At 38.5% G+C, this 15,489-nt stretch overlaps 1 protein-coding gene across 9 annotated transcripts in view; it reads right to left on the bottom strand.

Annotated features, from left to right (window-relative positions):
* CCBE1 (collagen and calcium binding EGF domains 1) overlaps positions 1-15,489 on the bottom strand; it is a 345,289-nt gene that overhangs the window by 14,166 nt on the left and 315,634 nt on the right. For all 9 annotated transcript variants that reach the window (XM_072605918.1, XM_072605919.1, XM_072605921.1 and 6 more), the window contains one exon: positions 10,598-10,701. In XM_072605918.1, the coding sequence (XP_072462019.1) occupies positions 10,598-10,701 (104 nt within the window). The remainder of the gene's footprint in view (positions 1-10,597; positions 10,702-15,489) is intronic.

Here is a 15,489-nt window from a genome sequence, read left to right as displayed (position 1 = left end):
CCAAAGTCTTCTTTCAATATCTCTTCAGAATTAGAGGTTGCCCTGGATTCTCAAATGTTAAACATTAATTTATATTATGTATTAAGACCAAGAGGGGACCTCGAAGGTCATCTGGTCCAACCTCTCCATTTTATAGATGAGAAAACTGAGGCCCAAAGAGATTAAGTGACTTACCGAGATAATAAATGTAGAGTGTCAGTGCAAGAATCTGAACTCAGGTTCTCTGAAGTTCTTTCCATTGTGTCACACTGCTTCAACCCTCTCACTCTAAAGATGAGGAAACTGAGGTCCAAGGAAGTTGAGATTTGCCAAGGTCACATAATAAGCAAAGTAGTAGACCTGGGACTTGAACCAAGGTTTTGTGACTCCAAATTCACCATTCTCCATGTTGTATCAAGTTATACTGAGCCATCAATGGAGCACAAACAGGGTGTGCCAACCTGCAAAGACTTTGTGGTTGAGTGTGGTGATAGGCCCTCAGTTACCTATCACCAGAGGATCAGCCTCAAATTCAGAGAGGGTCATAGCCAGAAGACAGGCTGCTTGGTGCCTTTTTGGCCATCATTAATCTTGAAAAACAAAGACTAACAATTTTCATCAATGAAAAGTTGGCACACCCATACCAATGAAATTGCAGCTTTTTCAGTGTATCAAAGTAACTTGAGTCATAGTGTGTAATAGAAGTAATCCGTCAAAAACTTCAAATTCCAAATTCATTTAATGACTTTTAAAAGAAAGCTGGGTTCTATGCTAATAACCAATACGGAATTTAATTCCTCTTGACCCAAATTATGGTAGCTTTTATTTTTCACTTGACAGAGGATAGAGAAAACAGTCTGTAATGTAGTTACTCTAAACTTTAACAGATTCACTTTGCTACATTATTTATCAACAGTTCCTATGTAGAACCTAAGCTCCTCAAGTTTATACATGTATTAGGATTTTCTAAAGACTTTCATGTGCAATTTGCCAATAGACCCTAACATGTAACCCAAAGAAGTTAACTCAGAGGAGGCTGGTTGGCTCAGTGGATATAGCACTGGACTTGGAGGCAGAAAGATCTACGTTCAAATCCTGACTCAAACTCCAGCTAAGTGACCTTGGTTAAGTTATTTCATCTACTTCAGTTTCCTCATCTATAAAATGAGGACAATAAGAGCATCTACCTCCCAGTTGTTGTAAGGATGAAATATTTGTAGTGCTTTGCCAACCTTAAAGTGCCATAGAATTGCTATTAGGAATAACTATGAGGGAGAACTCCAGGTGACCATAAGGCCACATTTTTGATAAGAGGCCCTTTCAACCTCTTAAATCACAACAACCAGGTGGCTATATACTCCATGTCCAATATTCTGTCCTGTTATGGCTAGTCATGAAGAGAGTGCCTTGTTTTTTATGAAAACAGAACTGGTTTTAAATGCTCCAAACTAACTTTTGGAGGCACAGATTAGGTAATGCAGAGGTAAGAAAGATCATCACATATGGACACAGATCTCCAATGGACACAGATCTGCTGGTTCAGCTTGCATATGTGAAGTCTAAGGGTCAAAGGTCCTCTAGAGAGATGACTCCAGTGAGTTCCAAGTCCCTTAGGGGCTTCTCATGTAGTGACAGAGGGCAATAATGAACCCTAGGCTGGTAGACAATTCCAAGATAGTGATAAAATCAGCTCTCTGAAACTAAGTAACATTTCTACATTTGTTCTAAGAAATCAGACTGTACCTGACTGGAGTCTCCTGGGCCGGGACATATCCAGACATTCAAGAGCCCCTAAGCCTCCAAAGCCACCTTGGAGTCTAGGTAGGTAACTATAGGCATATGTTTTTGGTTCAGAGGAGACTTACTAGAGCAAATATCATTGTGAAATGCAACAGGGCATCCCATTTGGTGACCTGTGAAGATGGAATTCCTGAGATCCAATCTGCTGGGTGCTTTCTCTGTAGTATTGGCCAAAAACAGAATAACCATTTTAGGGTGGTCACTTTCCACTTTTCATTTTCTAGTTCAGATGATCCCCTTCTCTCTTTTCCTTTGCCTTAAATATCATGCTAAAGTTCTGGGAGAACTGTGATGAAATCCATAGGAAAGGTGCTATACAGGATAAATCTAGAACTCGTTTCCCAGCCTCTATTTCAAATATACTATGGATAACATTACACATAGGGGAATTGACCTCCACAATAAAACAACAGGGAAACAATCAAAAGATAGCCAAGAGGTCTTACGTAGGTTCTAGGGAAAAGTATTAAAGATAGTAAATGCATCAGTTGATCCATTGCCCGAATACCAGGGCAAACACTATTAGGTGTGAATAACTTATAGGCAGAACTGTAAGTTTTCTGCTGCCAAAAGACTTTCACTGTGGCAAAAGACACTTCTATTTTTCTATTGTTTATTTTTGGCATCAAGTTCCTCAATGTTTATGTTCAACATCTTTATTATGAAACATGATTCTGAGAATTACCACTGGCATCATTGTTTTCCATCCACAGGGGACCTTATGAGTGTGGTGTTCTTGTGATATGTTTTTACAAGCTGGCATTTTCCTTTGCTCACGGAAATATACTATCCTGCCAGTGGAATAAACTTGAGATTCATGAAGAGTGAGTCAACCATATTTACATTAAATACCTCTATTACGAAATATGTCTCTGAATATAATAAATGTTGAATGTGTCAGGCTGTCATATAAGGTTGTCATAATTTCTTGTGACAGCCTTACTTCTTTGAAGAAACTAGTGCAAAGTAAATTCTAACAGGACCTTTATAAAATTGAGGTCAAGCTCAGAGGTCATTTAATGATTAACTTGAGCTCAAATTCATGGCCATAGGCTGGCCTCCTAACCCTGGTCAGTCATTCTGCAAATGTGTGCCTTTGGTCTCAACATTGACAGAAAGAGAATATATAGATTGACCTGGTGAATTCTTCCTCCCTGCCGACCCCCTCATGGGAAAAAGAAGGCCTAAAACACATGTCCTATTAAAAGAGGTGGAGTTAAAGGGACTAGTGTCACCTGAAAGCACTCAATTCTTGCTTCCAGGTGAAAGAAACAAATATGAAGAATGAGAGATTCTTTGGTGGGGTAGAATGGAAAGAACACTAGCCTTAGAATCAGAAGACTTGGGTTCTTGGATCCCACTTAGAGTTGGGAACAACTGCAGAGGTCATCTAATCCAACCCTTCTCACTTTATAGATGAGGCTCCAACAGGCAATGTCTTGCCCCAGATCACACAAGTACTGTGTGGCAAAGACAGGATTCAGGCTCACTGATTGTAAAATGTGCGATTCTTTCTATGACACCATGCCAGTCTAACTTCTATCATTTATGAACAGGGCACATCCCTTCTCCTCTCTGATGCCTTATTTCTATCACCTGTAAAGTAAAGAGATTGAGCCATCAGGGGTTCTTAACCTGGAGTCCATTAATTTGTTTTCTATATTTTGAAAACTACATTTCAATATAATTGAATTCCTTCATAATTCTGTGTATTTTATTTTATGCATTTAAAAACATTCCATGAAGGAGTCTGTAGGCTTCTTTGGACTTACACAAAAAAGGGTGAAGAACTCCTGTGCTAGATGGGCTCAGAGGGTTCCCTCCCATTTCTAACATCTTATGATTACACATTCTGCATTCAAGACTGGGTGTCAGAGACAAGGTGACCCTTTTCTTCAGGAAAATCTCCCAATCTCCTCCATCCCTCTCCTAAGAAGCCCTCGTGTTCACCCTTGCAAAATCCACTACGTTGTCATATTCATTGGGTGACACAGTGAGTGTTAAACTCAGTTTCCTGGCTGACCTCGGCAGGATAATTATTTTCTGGTTACTTTCAATTCCTCTGTGCCTTTTGCAAGTAAAGACAGGATGTTAGGAGCTTGATTTGTTTAAGTGCTGCTGTCCCATCCCTGGATCCATTCCCTGTAATAATTATAAAGTGTGTGCAAGGAGGCAAAATGTTTAGGAGGAAGTTACAGTAACATTCTTCCAGTTTCCTTCCATTTCATGGGTACCAAAAATCATACCATTAATATCCACATCCAAAATTTACATGAAATTTAACTGCAATTGCTTTTGGTAAAGTACCTCAGAGTCATTTGGAAGTCAATTTTTCCCAAGCCAGAGAAGTAGGTTGGTATTATCTAACTGGTGGTCTCTTTTATGATACTTGCAGATAAATGACCAAGTTGCAGAGATGTTAAGCAATTTTCCCTAAATCAGTCAGCTAACTAAAGATATACATGAGATAGGAATGTGAAGACATCAAGCTAGCAGGCTACACGTACTGAACTTCTCTGTTCTCCTATTAAACTTAGAGTCATTTGAGTTCTTAGTTAACTACTACCTTTGGTTGATATCTAATTATTTCTTATGATCATGTCTTGGTTTTTAAGGGCAACATAATATAGTAGGAGGGCAGCTAGGTGGTGCAGTGGATAGATCACCAGTGCAGGAGTCAGGAGGGCCTGAGTTCAAATCTCACCTCAGACACCTGACACTCACTAGCTGTGTGATCTTGGGCAAGTCACTTAACCCCAATTGCCTCATCCTGGGTCATCTCTAGTCATCCTGATGAATATCTGGTCACTGGATTCAGATGACTCTGGAGGAGAAGTGAGGCTGGTGACCTGCACAGCCCTCCTTCACTCAAAACAAAGTCAAGTACAAGTCATGTCATCATTTCTCTGACAGTACGGTCTTCTTTGGCAGCGAAGGATGAACACAAAAAAACAAAATATAGTAGGAAGCTGAAGTTGGATTCAGAAGAGGCCCAGGTTCAAATCCCATCTCCCATACTTACTGAATAAGTGACCACATGCAACTCACTAATGCATACTTTCACATTTGTAAAATGGGGATAATGACATCTACAGTACTTAGTCTCCAGAATGGCTTTGAGGATAAGATGAAGAAATGTATATAAAGTATTTTGTAAATCTTAAAACAAGTATATAAAATAAACTGTTTTTATTATTATTACATGTTTCACCCATAATATTTCTCAGCTAGTTTTGATTAAAATGAATTGAATTTTTATTTTTCTTCCACTGAGATTATAAACGCCCTGAATGCAAGATCTAATCTTACATTTCTTTCTATGCTTACAGCATTTGGCACAGTGCTGAGCACAAACTGGTCACTTAAGTCTTGAGTCAAATTGGGTTGTTGTTTGGCTCCCTGAACCATTCGATGCCTCGGTTGGGCTATCCCATGAGAGGGAATGGAGAGCCTGCTCCCTGTCCTGCAGGACAGAGGCAATAACAAAATAAGTCATTCCCTGGACTTCTTTATCCCTGACTCAGCATACATCCCTGTGGGCCTTGCAAAATGAACCAAACTATCCTTTTTCTTGTCCTGTTTCTTCTGGAATTATCCTCTGGCAATCACACCTCATCATGTCAGAAGACTTGTGCTGGAAAATGGCTGATCTCTGAGGAGCTGGCTGAGTTCATGGCTCCAATTTATCTTTGAGGAGTTGGCAAGACAAAGACCACTGTCTAAAAGATAAATGGCTAAGTGCGTCATTCGTAAACCAGCTCCAGTTTTTCTTAGCTGGTTTTCCTCACTAAGAATGTGGAGGGGTTGCCATGCTAGGATCACAGTTGCTTGATTAGATCTCTGTGCCATCTTTTATGGTGGTACTGGTAACTCTTTTGGGTATGGGTATTGTTATCTCTGCCAGCCCAGTGCTTATTTGTACTAATGGTTAGCATTCATTTGTGACCACAAGTATCAGATGGTTGGTGTTAGAGGCAGAACCACTCGGTGAAAAGAATATTGGGTGAAATCAGAAGAAGTAGTCTTGACCATTCACACCAAATGTGACTTTAGGCAAGTGACCTACTCTCTAATCCTCAGTTTCCTTATTTGTCAAAAGCTAATAATATACCTGTCTGCCTTGGAGGTTGTTGTGAAGATCAAATGAGTCTGTATGTGAAAGTTCTTTGTAAACCATATACAGATATCAGTTATCACTACTTCCAGAATTAGCCTTCACAATGTTACTTATGCAGTGACTGGTGCAAGATCTATTGGCACACTTTTAAAACGAGTTAGTTATTCCTTAATGATATTCCTCAAATGTCCATGTTAGAGTGTTATTTAGTAAAGAGTAGAATTCATTATAAGGTGGATCTGTTTTTTGGTTTAATCCAAAGGACTTTTATTGTTGAAGTACCAAAAAGACTTCATAGAAAAGAGGTGTTTTTGCTCAGTCATACATTAAATGAACATTTGTTAAGCACCTACTGTGTGCATAACATTGTGCTAAGAACTATGTAGGAGAATCTCAAAGATGGCATTTTGCCAAAGCTTCTTTTTCCTCTTTTGTGTATTTCTTCTGCCATAGATAATTAAAAAAAAATAGTACAGGTCAGTGTTAGAAATGCACTAGACAAAGGAACTCCTAAATAAGAAATTATCTCAGTTGACTTTTCTACTTACTAGCTCATTTGGAGCTGAAAGGAATCTTAGACATCATCTAGTTCCATTTCCCACCCCCCATTTTACAGGTGAGGAAGTTGAGGCCCAGAGAGATTAAGCAACTTGCCCAAGATAACAAAGGTGACCAGTAGCATGTCTACCAGACCTGAGTCCTCAACTCTGATGTCAGTGCTCTTACCATTAAACCATACTGACTCCTTCCCATTAGAGGCATCTTCCCTCTAGCACTGGGTTTCAGTGAGCAAATGTGTAAAGATTTATAATTTAATAAGCTGAGTGACAGTTGAAGTTATGATTTTTCAATCATTAATATGCAATTTGAAAATGAGTTTCTTTATGAAATCTGCTTTGGATGAACAGAATATGACATATGCATTCATCAACCCCAATGCAACTGATTGTTTTCCTTTCCTCACTGGTCTATGTTTATATTTGCATGTATATATTGTATTATATGTATATATACATACATGTTTGCCTTCCTTCAAAACTTGCATGTTCCTTGTTTCATTCCTATTTAGATATTTAAATACCTACCTACCACTGCTAAAGTCTGTCAGCTGGCTAGTGTTTACCAATATCCAGAAAACTGGTGGATGAAGCCAGGGAAACGGTTTCTATCATTAGCTTTGTTTATGTAAGCGATGGCTGAAATTCTCATTAGGGACCATTAACATAGATTTCCCTCCTAACCCCACACATTGCACTTTGATGGTTTCTGTTTCTTTTTGCAAACATTATATTTTTATTAAAGTTCAAGACAAATTTAGCTTTCCTTGTTGGAACACAGAAGGCCAAAAATGACTGATTTGATTATCCCTATGTGACAACTCAAAATGAATATAAATCATCTTTCCTTCTCTGCAAAGGGGAAGTGAAGGCTTATTTTTCTTCATACTTGAATCTCCAGACAAACCACAACCCTTAACTCCTTAATACTTCTTGCACTAGAAATGTCACCATGAGATGACAGCTTTCCTAGATGTTGCATTTTAAATTTCAGCCAGGACAAAGCATTTTTAAAGATTTCTGATCTACTTGACTTTTGGTATTCTACATTAAAGTTATGTGTGTTTTGGTCTTTTTCTTCTATCAGATTGCATGGATTCCAGGGGTGGGGAACCTGCAGCCTCAAGGCCACATGTGGCCCTCTAGGTGCTCAAGTGCTATCCTTTGACTGAATCTAAAATTCACGGAACAAATCATCTTAATGAAAGGATTTATTCTATAAAACTTGGACTCAGTCAAAAGGCCACACCCCAGGACCTAGAAGACCACAGGTTCTCCACCCCGGGACTAGATATCAGCTAAATGTCCTGCTTCCTCTAGCACCCAGTGCAGTGCTTGCACTTAAGGAATTATGCCCTTAAAAAATTTTCATGAATTAGTGAAACTTTTGAGTCAAATGTGGCCTCAGACATCTGGATCAAGAGTTTTTAGCATGCAGTACATAGACTGGAGTTATGGAGAGATTTCAGAGACCATGAACTTAGGAAAAAATTATGTCTTGATTTTTATTAAACTCTAACTTAAATGGAGCATTTTCTCAATTATTAATTTTTTAAAACCCTATTATTCTAAGAAGCTGTCCATAGGGTTTGTTAGAGCCCCATGATGCAAAAATGGTCAAGAATTCCTGAGTTAGACTGAGGAGTAAAATCACAGTGGAGAAGGGGTTCATTTTTCCTGTCACCACACACGGACCGCTAACTGCCAACTTCTGTTATGTATGGGCAAGAGCCCTAGGAATGGTGGCACTGTCCTAATCAGACTAGCCTCCTGGGGAGGTAGGAGCTAGACATCTCCATTAACAACTCTCAGGGACAGGTGGACCAAACTAGCTGAAGCAGCGATATGTCCTGAAGGAGTGATTAAAGGCAGCCTATTCCAGATGAGTCAAACCAACACTACCACCTGAATAAAAACCTGCTCTCAGACTACTGGGGAACAAGACCTGTTTCCATGGGTCCTTCCTCTGTGTCCTCATCCACCACAGCTACTGAAGACCTGAAAAGTTTTGACACCAGAGTCCTCAGCACTGTCAAATGGTTCACCGTCCAAAAGAGATATGAATATAAGTGAAAATAACATTAAAGAAGATTGCATTACCATCTGTTTGCTGCTGCATTCTAAGGACCAGGGGATCTTTCTATGTAATTTGCAGCTGAAATCTTTTTGTGTTGTTTCCTCCATTACAATGTGAACTTCTTGAGAGCAAGGACAGTCTTGCTTTTCTATCTGTTTCTCCGGAGACCTTAGCACAATGATCTACATAGAATAAGTACTTAATAAATGCTTTTCATTCATTCATTCACAGTTCAATACCCTCATCTGATAGATGAGGAAACTGAGACCCAGAGAGGTTAAATGTGGAAACAAGTTGGGGAATGGCTAAACAAATTATGGCACATGAATACCATGGAATACTATTGTAATAAAAGAAATTATGAATATGATGAATACAAAGAAGCAAGGAAAGACTTACATTAACTGTTGCAAAATCAAGTAAGCAGAAGCAGGAAAAGTAGAGTCAGAAAAAGAACATGCACAATGACGACAACAATGTGAATGAAAAGTGAATTCCCATGAAACAATAAGAAATGAATGTTGTGACATTATAAAGAATGGCCTTGGCCCCAAAGTAGAGAGAAGGCACCCCATGCATCCACCCACATTTACACACACAGACAACCCTTTGCTGAAATGAGGAGAACAATATTGGTGGAATACTGCTTATGTCAGTTTTTGTAACATATTGATTGGCTTTGTTGACTTTTTTCTCTTTTCGACAACAAAAAAAATTTTGTTTTAAAGGATGGTGGGGGATTGGTTTTACAAGGAAAAATGTAGCCAATGGAAAAAAAAAACAAAAGCTATCCATATAAATCTATTGCTTTAAAAGTGACTTGTCCAAGGTCATACATATTTGGGTAGCTGTAAAGCATGATGGTTTGCTAAGCTTGGAAGAATTATACACCTTTATTAACCTTTTTGATCTCAAGGTGAAAAGTTTTCTATATACCCTTTTGTTGTACTAAGGACCCGTAGTAAGACCAATTAGACAAACTAGAATTTAGTCAAAAGCAGATAAACCCATGTACTTTATTAATCATTTACAATATTAGGTCAACAGAACTTAGGAATGACTTTTAAAAAAGTCATATTTACTTATTCTTCATTAAATACTTTGATTGATTGACTTCTCCATGTAAAGTTCTGCATTTTCTCAAGGGTTGTTACAAGCTGGGTTTACAAGATAAATTCCTAGTATATCAGACATAGTGTAATGATTTACTTTCTCAAATGATCTCTTGTCAGGCTTGTGTGGCAATACCATAAAATGGGCTGACCAATTATAACCATTTGTGGGTGGGTGTGCCTTTTGTTAAATATGGCTGCTGTCTTGCACATGTGTTCCCCAGATGAAGTTTCATCCCTAAAACTTTGCTTTCCTTCTCCACGCTTCACATACCACTTGGATATCCTTTGTCAGCTGAAAATCCTCTATAATTATTGAGCTCCAAACTTCAAAAAGCTCATGATGAACTTCAGCCGAAGAAACATTTTTCACATTCAAAAATCAAATTAGAGCACACGTGGAGGACTTTATATCTGGGGACCGTGTGTCAGGAAGAGCAGTCGTTTCAAGCACAGGGAATGCTGTCATAAATGGTGATGGCTGATCTGATCTATAGTGTGCTACATGACTCCAGCAAATACGTTCACCACCAACAGAGTGATTATATTAACTTTGAAAACTTTCTTTTTGAATAGTGTTCATACTAGAACCTTTCTAATTACTGTATTTTATTTACTTTTCCTTTTTTATTGTGAATTCCTATGGCAAGAGTTTGTATATTTTCCCAAGCACCAAATAAAACTCAAGAAATTCAGCAGACATTAGAGCACCAACTGTACTAGGGCTAAGGCACAGTACTGGTCAATAGGAGGAGGTTTCCAGAAAGAGCACACATAGATCCTGCCCTCAGAGAGCTTAGGTTATACTCTGTAGAGGCTCAATACCACTCCAGCAGATCAATTCATTTCCTAAGTATGTGCTGTAGGCCCCCTTTTCCTTTCCTTTAATAAATATGACTCCACTTCAACCCATTGCCCACAATTCCCTTTTTCAAAATGTGTCCAGAGAGCATACCTTTTGTTTCAACTGTAATACCATCTGTTTCATTTGGTGGAACTCCTTACAAGTGGCACAGCAGGTTCCTGCCTTCAGCACATTCTCTACTTTCTCATCATGTCCTGGGAAAGAAGACTGACTCAGTTAGATCTAAAAGGTTGAAAAGAATCACCTCTTGTGCATGAAGGCATCAGTAGGCTTCTACTCTGACCCTGAAACATGCAAGGTATACATGTTAGCAATTTGTCCAGCACTTCAATCACTGATGGGAGGGCACAGGTCAGGGAGGAATGGTGTGAAAGAGACCTTGCTGCATTTCAAACCCAGCTGTTTTGATTTAAGGGTCCCCAGAGCCTTTCCACTTTGGGATGTGAAACTCTTTGCCACTACCCTTTTATCAGTACCTCTCTGGAAGACAGGCCCAATAAACCTGACATGATTTATACTTACCTAAAAGGGCCAATTATTCATGCACTGTAAATCATACCCAAATCCCAACATGACTTTTGTGTAGTTTACACAAAACTGATCTTCTTCACTGCAGATCAGCAAGCACTTCCAGATAGGGCAAGATCGGAGAAGGAACAGTTTGGAATTGTGAAATAACATCAATATAAGGAACTTGAAGCCAAGTTGGCAAACAAAGGACCAACAGAAGGTATGAGGGACACTAACCATACTCACAACTATCTTAAGCCCAATGGAGTATTTGGAGAGCATTATAGCACCCATGCTAACTCCATCTCCTATCTGAACTAGTATGGCCTTCCATGTTCCAGGGTTTCATTATAAAATTATTTTTGCTATGATACAGGAATCTAAGAATGACAGGAACACAGGGCCAATAGCCCATAAAATGTCATCTTCTTGACACAGAAACAAGATATCAAAATTAAGAGCTTGGAGAAGGTAAGTGAGCAAAGGTAGCTTCCAAATGAAAGTGTTCTGTCATAGAAGGCAAAGAAAGAAATAGTATGGGCTTGTGTGATTGACAGGACAGTTTGTCACCTGGGAGGTGTCATCCATAAGGCTTAAAAGCAGCCTAGTATGTGAACTTCATGCATACTAAGCTCTTTAAATAATCACTGTTGGAGCCAATGGTGACTTAGGGATGACAGGGAGATGTGATCTATTCTTCTTATCTTTAAGGTGGTAACATGCCCTATGCTTTATACCTCCGTGCCTTTGCTCAGTTCTCTTTAGAACACAAAACTCATTCCCTCATTTATGTCTATCAGAATCTTATCTCAGGTTCCCCTATGAATCCTTTCAAATTACTTAGCTGGTAATAATCTCTCTCTTTTCTAAATCAATTATTTGCACCTCTCCTTTGACAGGCATTATAAAAGAATTCCTTATGCTGTGGTTGTCTATTTGCCTTATTATGCCAACTATACAGACTACTTGAGGGCAGGGAATATGTCTTCTTAAACTTGAATTTCTCCATGGTGCCTTGCACATTGTAAATATACAACAAATACTTGTTGAATAAGTGAATGAGTGGACAAGGTATTAGGAGAATGGTGCACAAAGACACACCTCTTCTCAATCCTAACAGCTTAATCCTCTCTCTGCTAGTGAAAGCCTAGAAGTTTGACTAGGAGCACATGAACCAGCAATGAGTACCCAAAGGGTCAGAGTGGCACTACCCCCAGAAATAAAATGCTGAAGTTGTTAGTAACCAGGAAAACTAGGGAGATAGAAAAAGAGCACTGAGTTGCCCTTGATAAGTTTAAGATACTAGGTACATATGAATTTTTTGAGTTTGATACCTCTTCTCTAAGGAACTGTTAGAACTATCAGATGTGATTTCTCAGCCATAGTCAGGGACCTCTGGAGAGTCACGGAGAATGATACTGTAGTACTGGAAAGGGGAAAGTGTTACCTTAATTTTCAAAAAAGGGAAATGGATTGAGAATGACTAATTCCTGAAAAAGTTTTAGAATATAATATTAATGGGGTTAAGGGAAGATGAATAGAATGGCAAAAAATATGGGGGTCCTCAATGGGCATCCTGGAGTCAGAGTTGGGGAGAGGGAAAACAAGAAGGAATGGAGCTCACGCTGACAGCTGGATGGAATATCACTGTGAACAATGAATATGAAGAATTCAGAGAGAACCATGGGAAAGACTTATATGAACTAATATAGAGAGAAGTAAGCAGAGTCAGTGATGACTACAACATTGTAAATGGATAGAAAAACAAGTAGTAGCCAGTCAGAACCAAATACTGTTTAATTATAATTTCTAAGAAAGTTGGCTCAGGAGAGGAGTTGAGACATGAAGTTGATGAGTTGAGGTTCCTTCATATAGCTGAAGGGCTGCCATATGGAGGAAGGAACAGATTTGTTCTATTGAGAGAGGCAGATTTAGTTTTGTCATAAGGAAAAACTTCTCAGCCATTGGAACTATACAAAAAGGGAATGGGTTGTTTCAGAAAATGATCAGAGAAGGTCTGCAAGCAAAGGTGAAATGACCACTTATCAGTTATACTGAAGGTGGAATTCTTGTTCAGCTACAGGTTGGATTAGTAGGTCTCTGAAATCCCTTCTGACTTTGAGACTCTGTGGAACATTTGTGTGTGTGTACATACAGCACACATATGTACACACATATGTACACATATAAGCACGCATGTATGCATCATACAGTATATACATTTACATATATAGCATGAGATTTCTGAATATTTATGTGTCTGTCTATATAATCTCTATCACAGTAGTGCTGGGGAGGTGGAACTGCCTAGCACTCCTATTCCCAGTGTCACTTAAGGAGTTCTGGAATTTTCCTAACATCAATCTGATGATATCACATAAAACTATAATTATTGCTTACTCTGTAGGAACCTAAGGTTTTGCTGAAAAACTTTTAATTCAATGAAAATACTTATCACACACCTATAACATACTGTCTTCGACCCTTAAAAGGTATCCTTTTTTCCCTGAAAATGTCTTATTTTGCCTTCCAAGGAATTATCAGAGGACAGTGTCAACAATGTTACTATCCAAAGTATACAGAAAATTCTGTTATTAGAAGTAACAGAAAAGCAGTCAGCACCATGGCCAGCAATAGTAGAGAATTGGAGGATAGGTAGTTAGTAGACTTAAGTTCCACAGGGAAGTTGTAGAAAAACAATGGAACTCTGTGTGGGACTACATGAATTACGGTAGAGGTGGCACTATTAGATATATATAGAAGGTTGCTATCCATGGCAGGCCATTTAGGTTAAGCAGCCTCAATCTTATACCTTGGGGCAATTTGGATTTTTCACAGAATAAAATTTAAATGAGCCTCTAGTGTGTAGGAAGGGTTCTAGGTTCCTCACTTCCACTTCCACTCACCAGGTAAAATCTACCTGGATACAGTTTTTTTTTTCTTCATAAGTTGACTAATTAGTAAAGCAGAAGATAGGAGAGTGTTTCTACCAATTTTCTGATGCCGTATGGTGTTGTTTGGTGCCAGTCTCACAAGGCAGGAGGTCAGCACTCTGGTAAGAACTGAATCATTGATGCATGGGGGTCTCTCAGAAACAGCTCTGTCTAAATTTTTTTGATTGCTGTACTTTTTCTGAGACAGTGGCATCACCTTAGAGTCTTGTTTCGAGAGCTATGATGTAACATTTGTGTTCAAAGAGACTGAGATGATCTATGAAAACAGGTAGAAAATGTTATTCCATCTTCCTTTGAAATTAGTAGCTTAATATCTCCAAAAAAAAAAAAATTACCTGACACTTTAAAAGGGAATAACGCTGCCAGCTTCCCCCCACTTTCCTGGCATACAAATCTGTCAAATGTTTTCTGTATCCCATTAGAGTCTACACATTATTCAAACTGCCTGTGAAACTTTCTGAGAGTGGCATTAAAAATAACAATGTTCTACACAAGGTGGAATCTTAAAGACTTTATCTTAAAGATAAAATACCAACTTCTCAGCCTAGCATTCAAGTCTCTCCACATTCTGGCTCCACTTTATCTTTCCAGTCTGATTTTACATTGTTCCAATATTCCAATGAAACTAGATGATTAGATGCTCCTTATTTCCCCTACTTCCCATCTCCACGTATTCATATATCCTATACCTTATGTTCAGAAAGCACTTTCTCCTTATTTCTACCTCTCAAAAATTTATCTAACTTTTCTCTTCCTTCAGTATTCATGTTAGTTGCCAACTCCTTTTTGTAGTTTTTTTCTGATCCCCCTTATTTTCCAATGCTCAAATCACCTTCTTTTATATTTACTTATATGTGTGTGTTATAATCTCCCCAAAGAAAATGAACTTTCTGAGGTATGGACTGATTAATTGTTGCCTTTATATTCTCTGGGTTTACCATAGCACCTAGAACCTAAAAAACATTTAATGCTTACTGCATTGAATTGAATTGAAAAATATCTTCTATACAAGGTAGTTTTTTAATGATATTTTAAAATATAGTCTTATAAGAATCTGAGATTGTCCATCTCTGGTCACACTGGATGAAGACTGTGTTGATGATTCTGTGAGAAAAATCCGATCCAAGATGCATTTTCCTTAAGTTTGTTCTCTGTGAAAGTGCAATATTTCTGATTTACCACATGGTGGCATGTAGCTCTATTTTTTAATTTTTTTATATGAAGCCCTGACTCCTCTGTAGCATTTCAGAGATTGAGTATGTGAGCTATTCATCACAGGGTACATTGATATTTTTTAGTAGCAATTTACAGAGTTAGTAAAAAAAAAAAAAAGGCTCAAAATGTTACCAATATCACTCATAAGGAAAGTCCCACAAATATGCAAAGTATGTTAGTTTATTATTCAACATTGGTCATGCAAACTGGGTTCATGAATTGTTGGGGTTTGGAAAGTTCTGAGAGGGCCTGGGATATGTCTGACACTTGGAATTACAATAAGCCATTCTAGCTGTCAGGAAC

This window comes from Notamacropus eugenii, chromosome 4 (assembly GCF_028372415.1).
Source record: "Notamacropus eugenii isolate mMacEug1 chromosome 4, mMacEug1.pri_v2, whole genome shotgun sequence".
Classification (NCBI taxonomy): domain Eukaryota; kingdom Metazoa; phylum Chordata; class Mammalia; order Diprotodontia; family Macropodidae; genus Notamacropus; species Notamacropus eugenii.
This window is presented reverse-complemented; position numbering and strand designations above follow the sequence as displayed.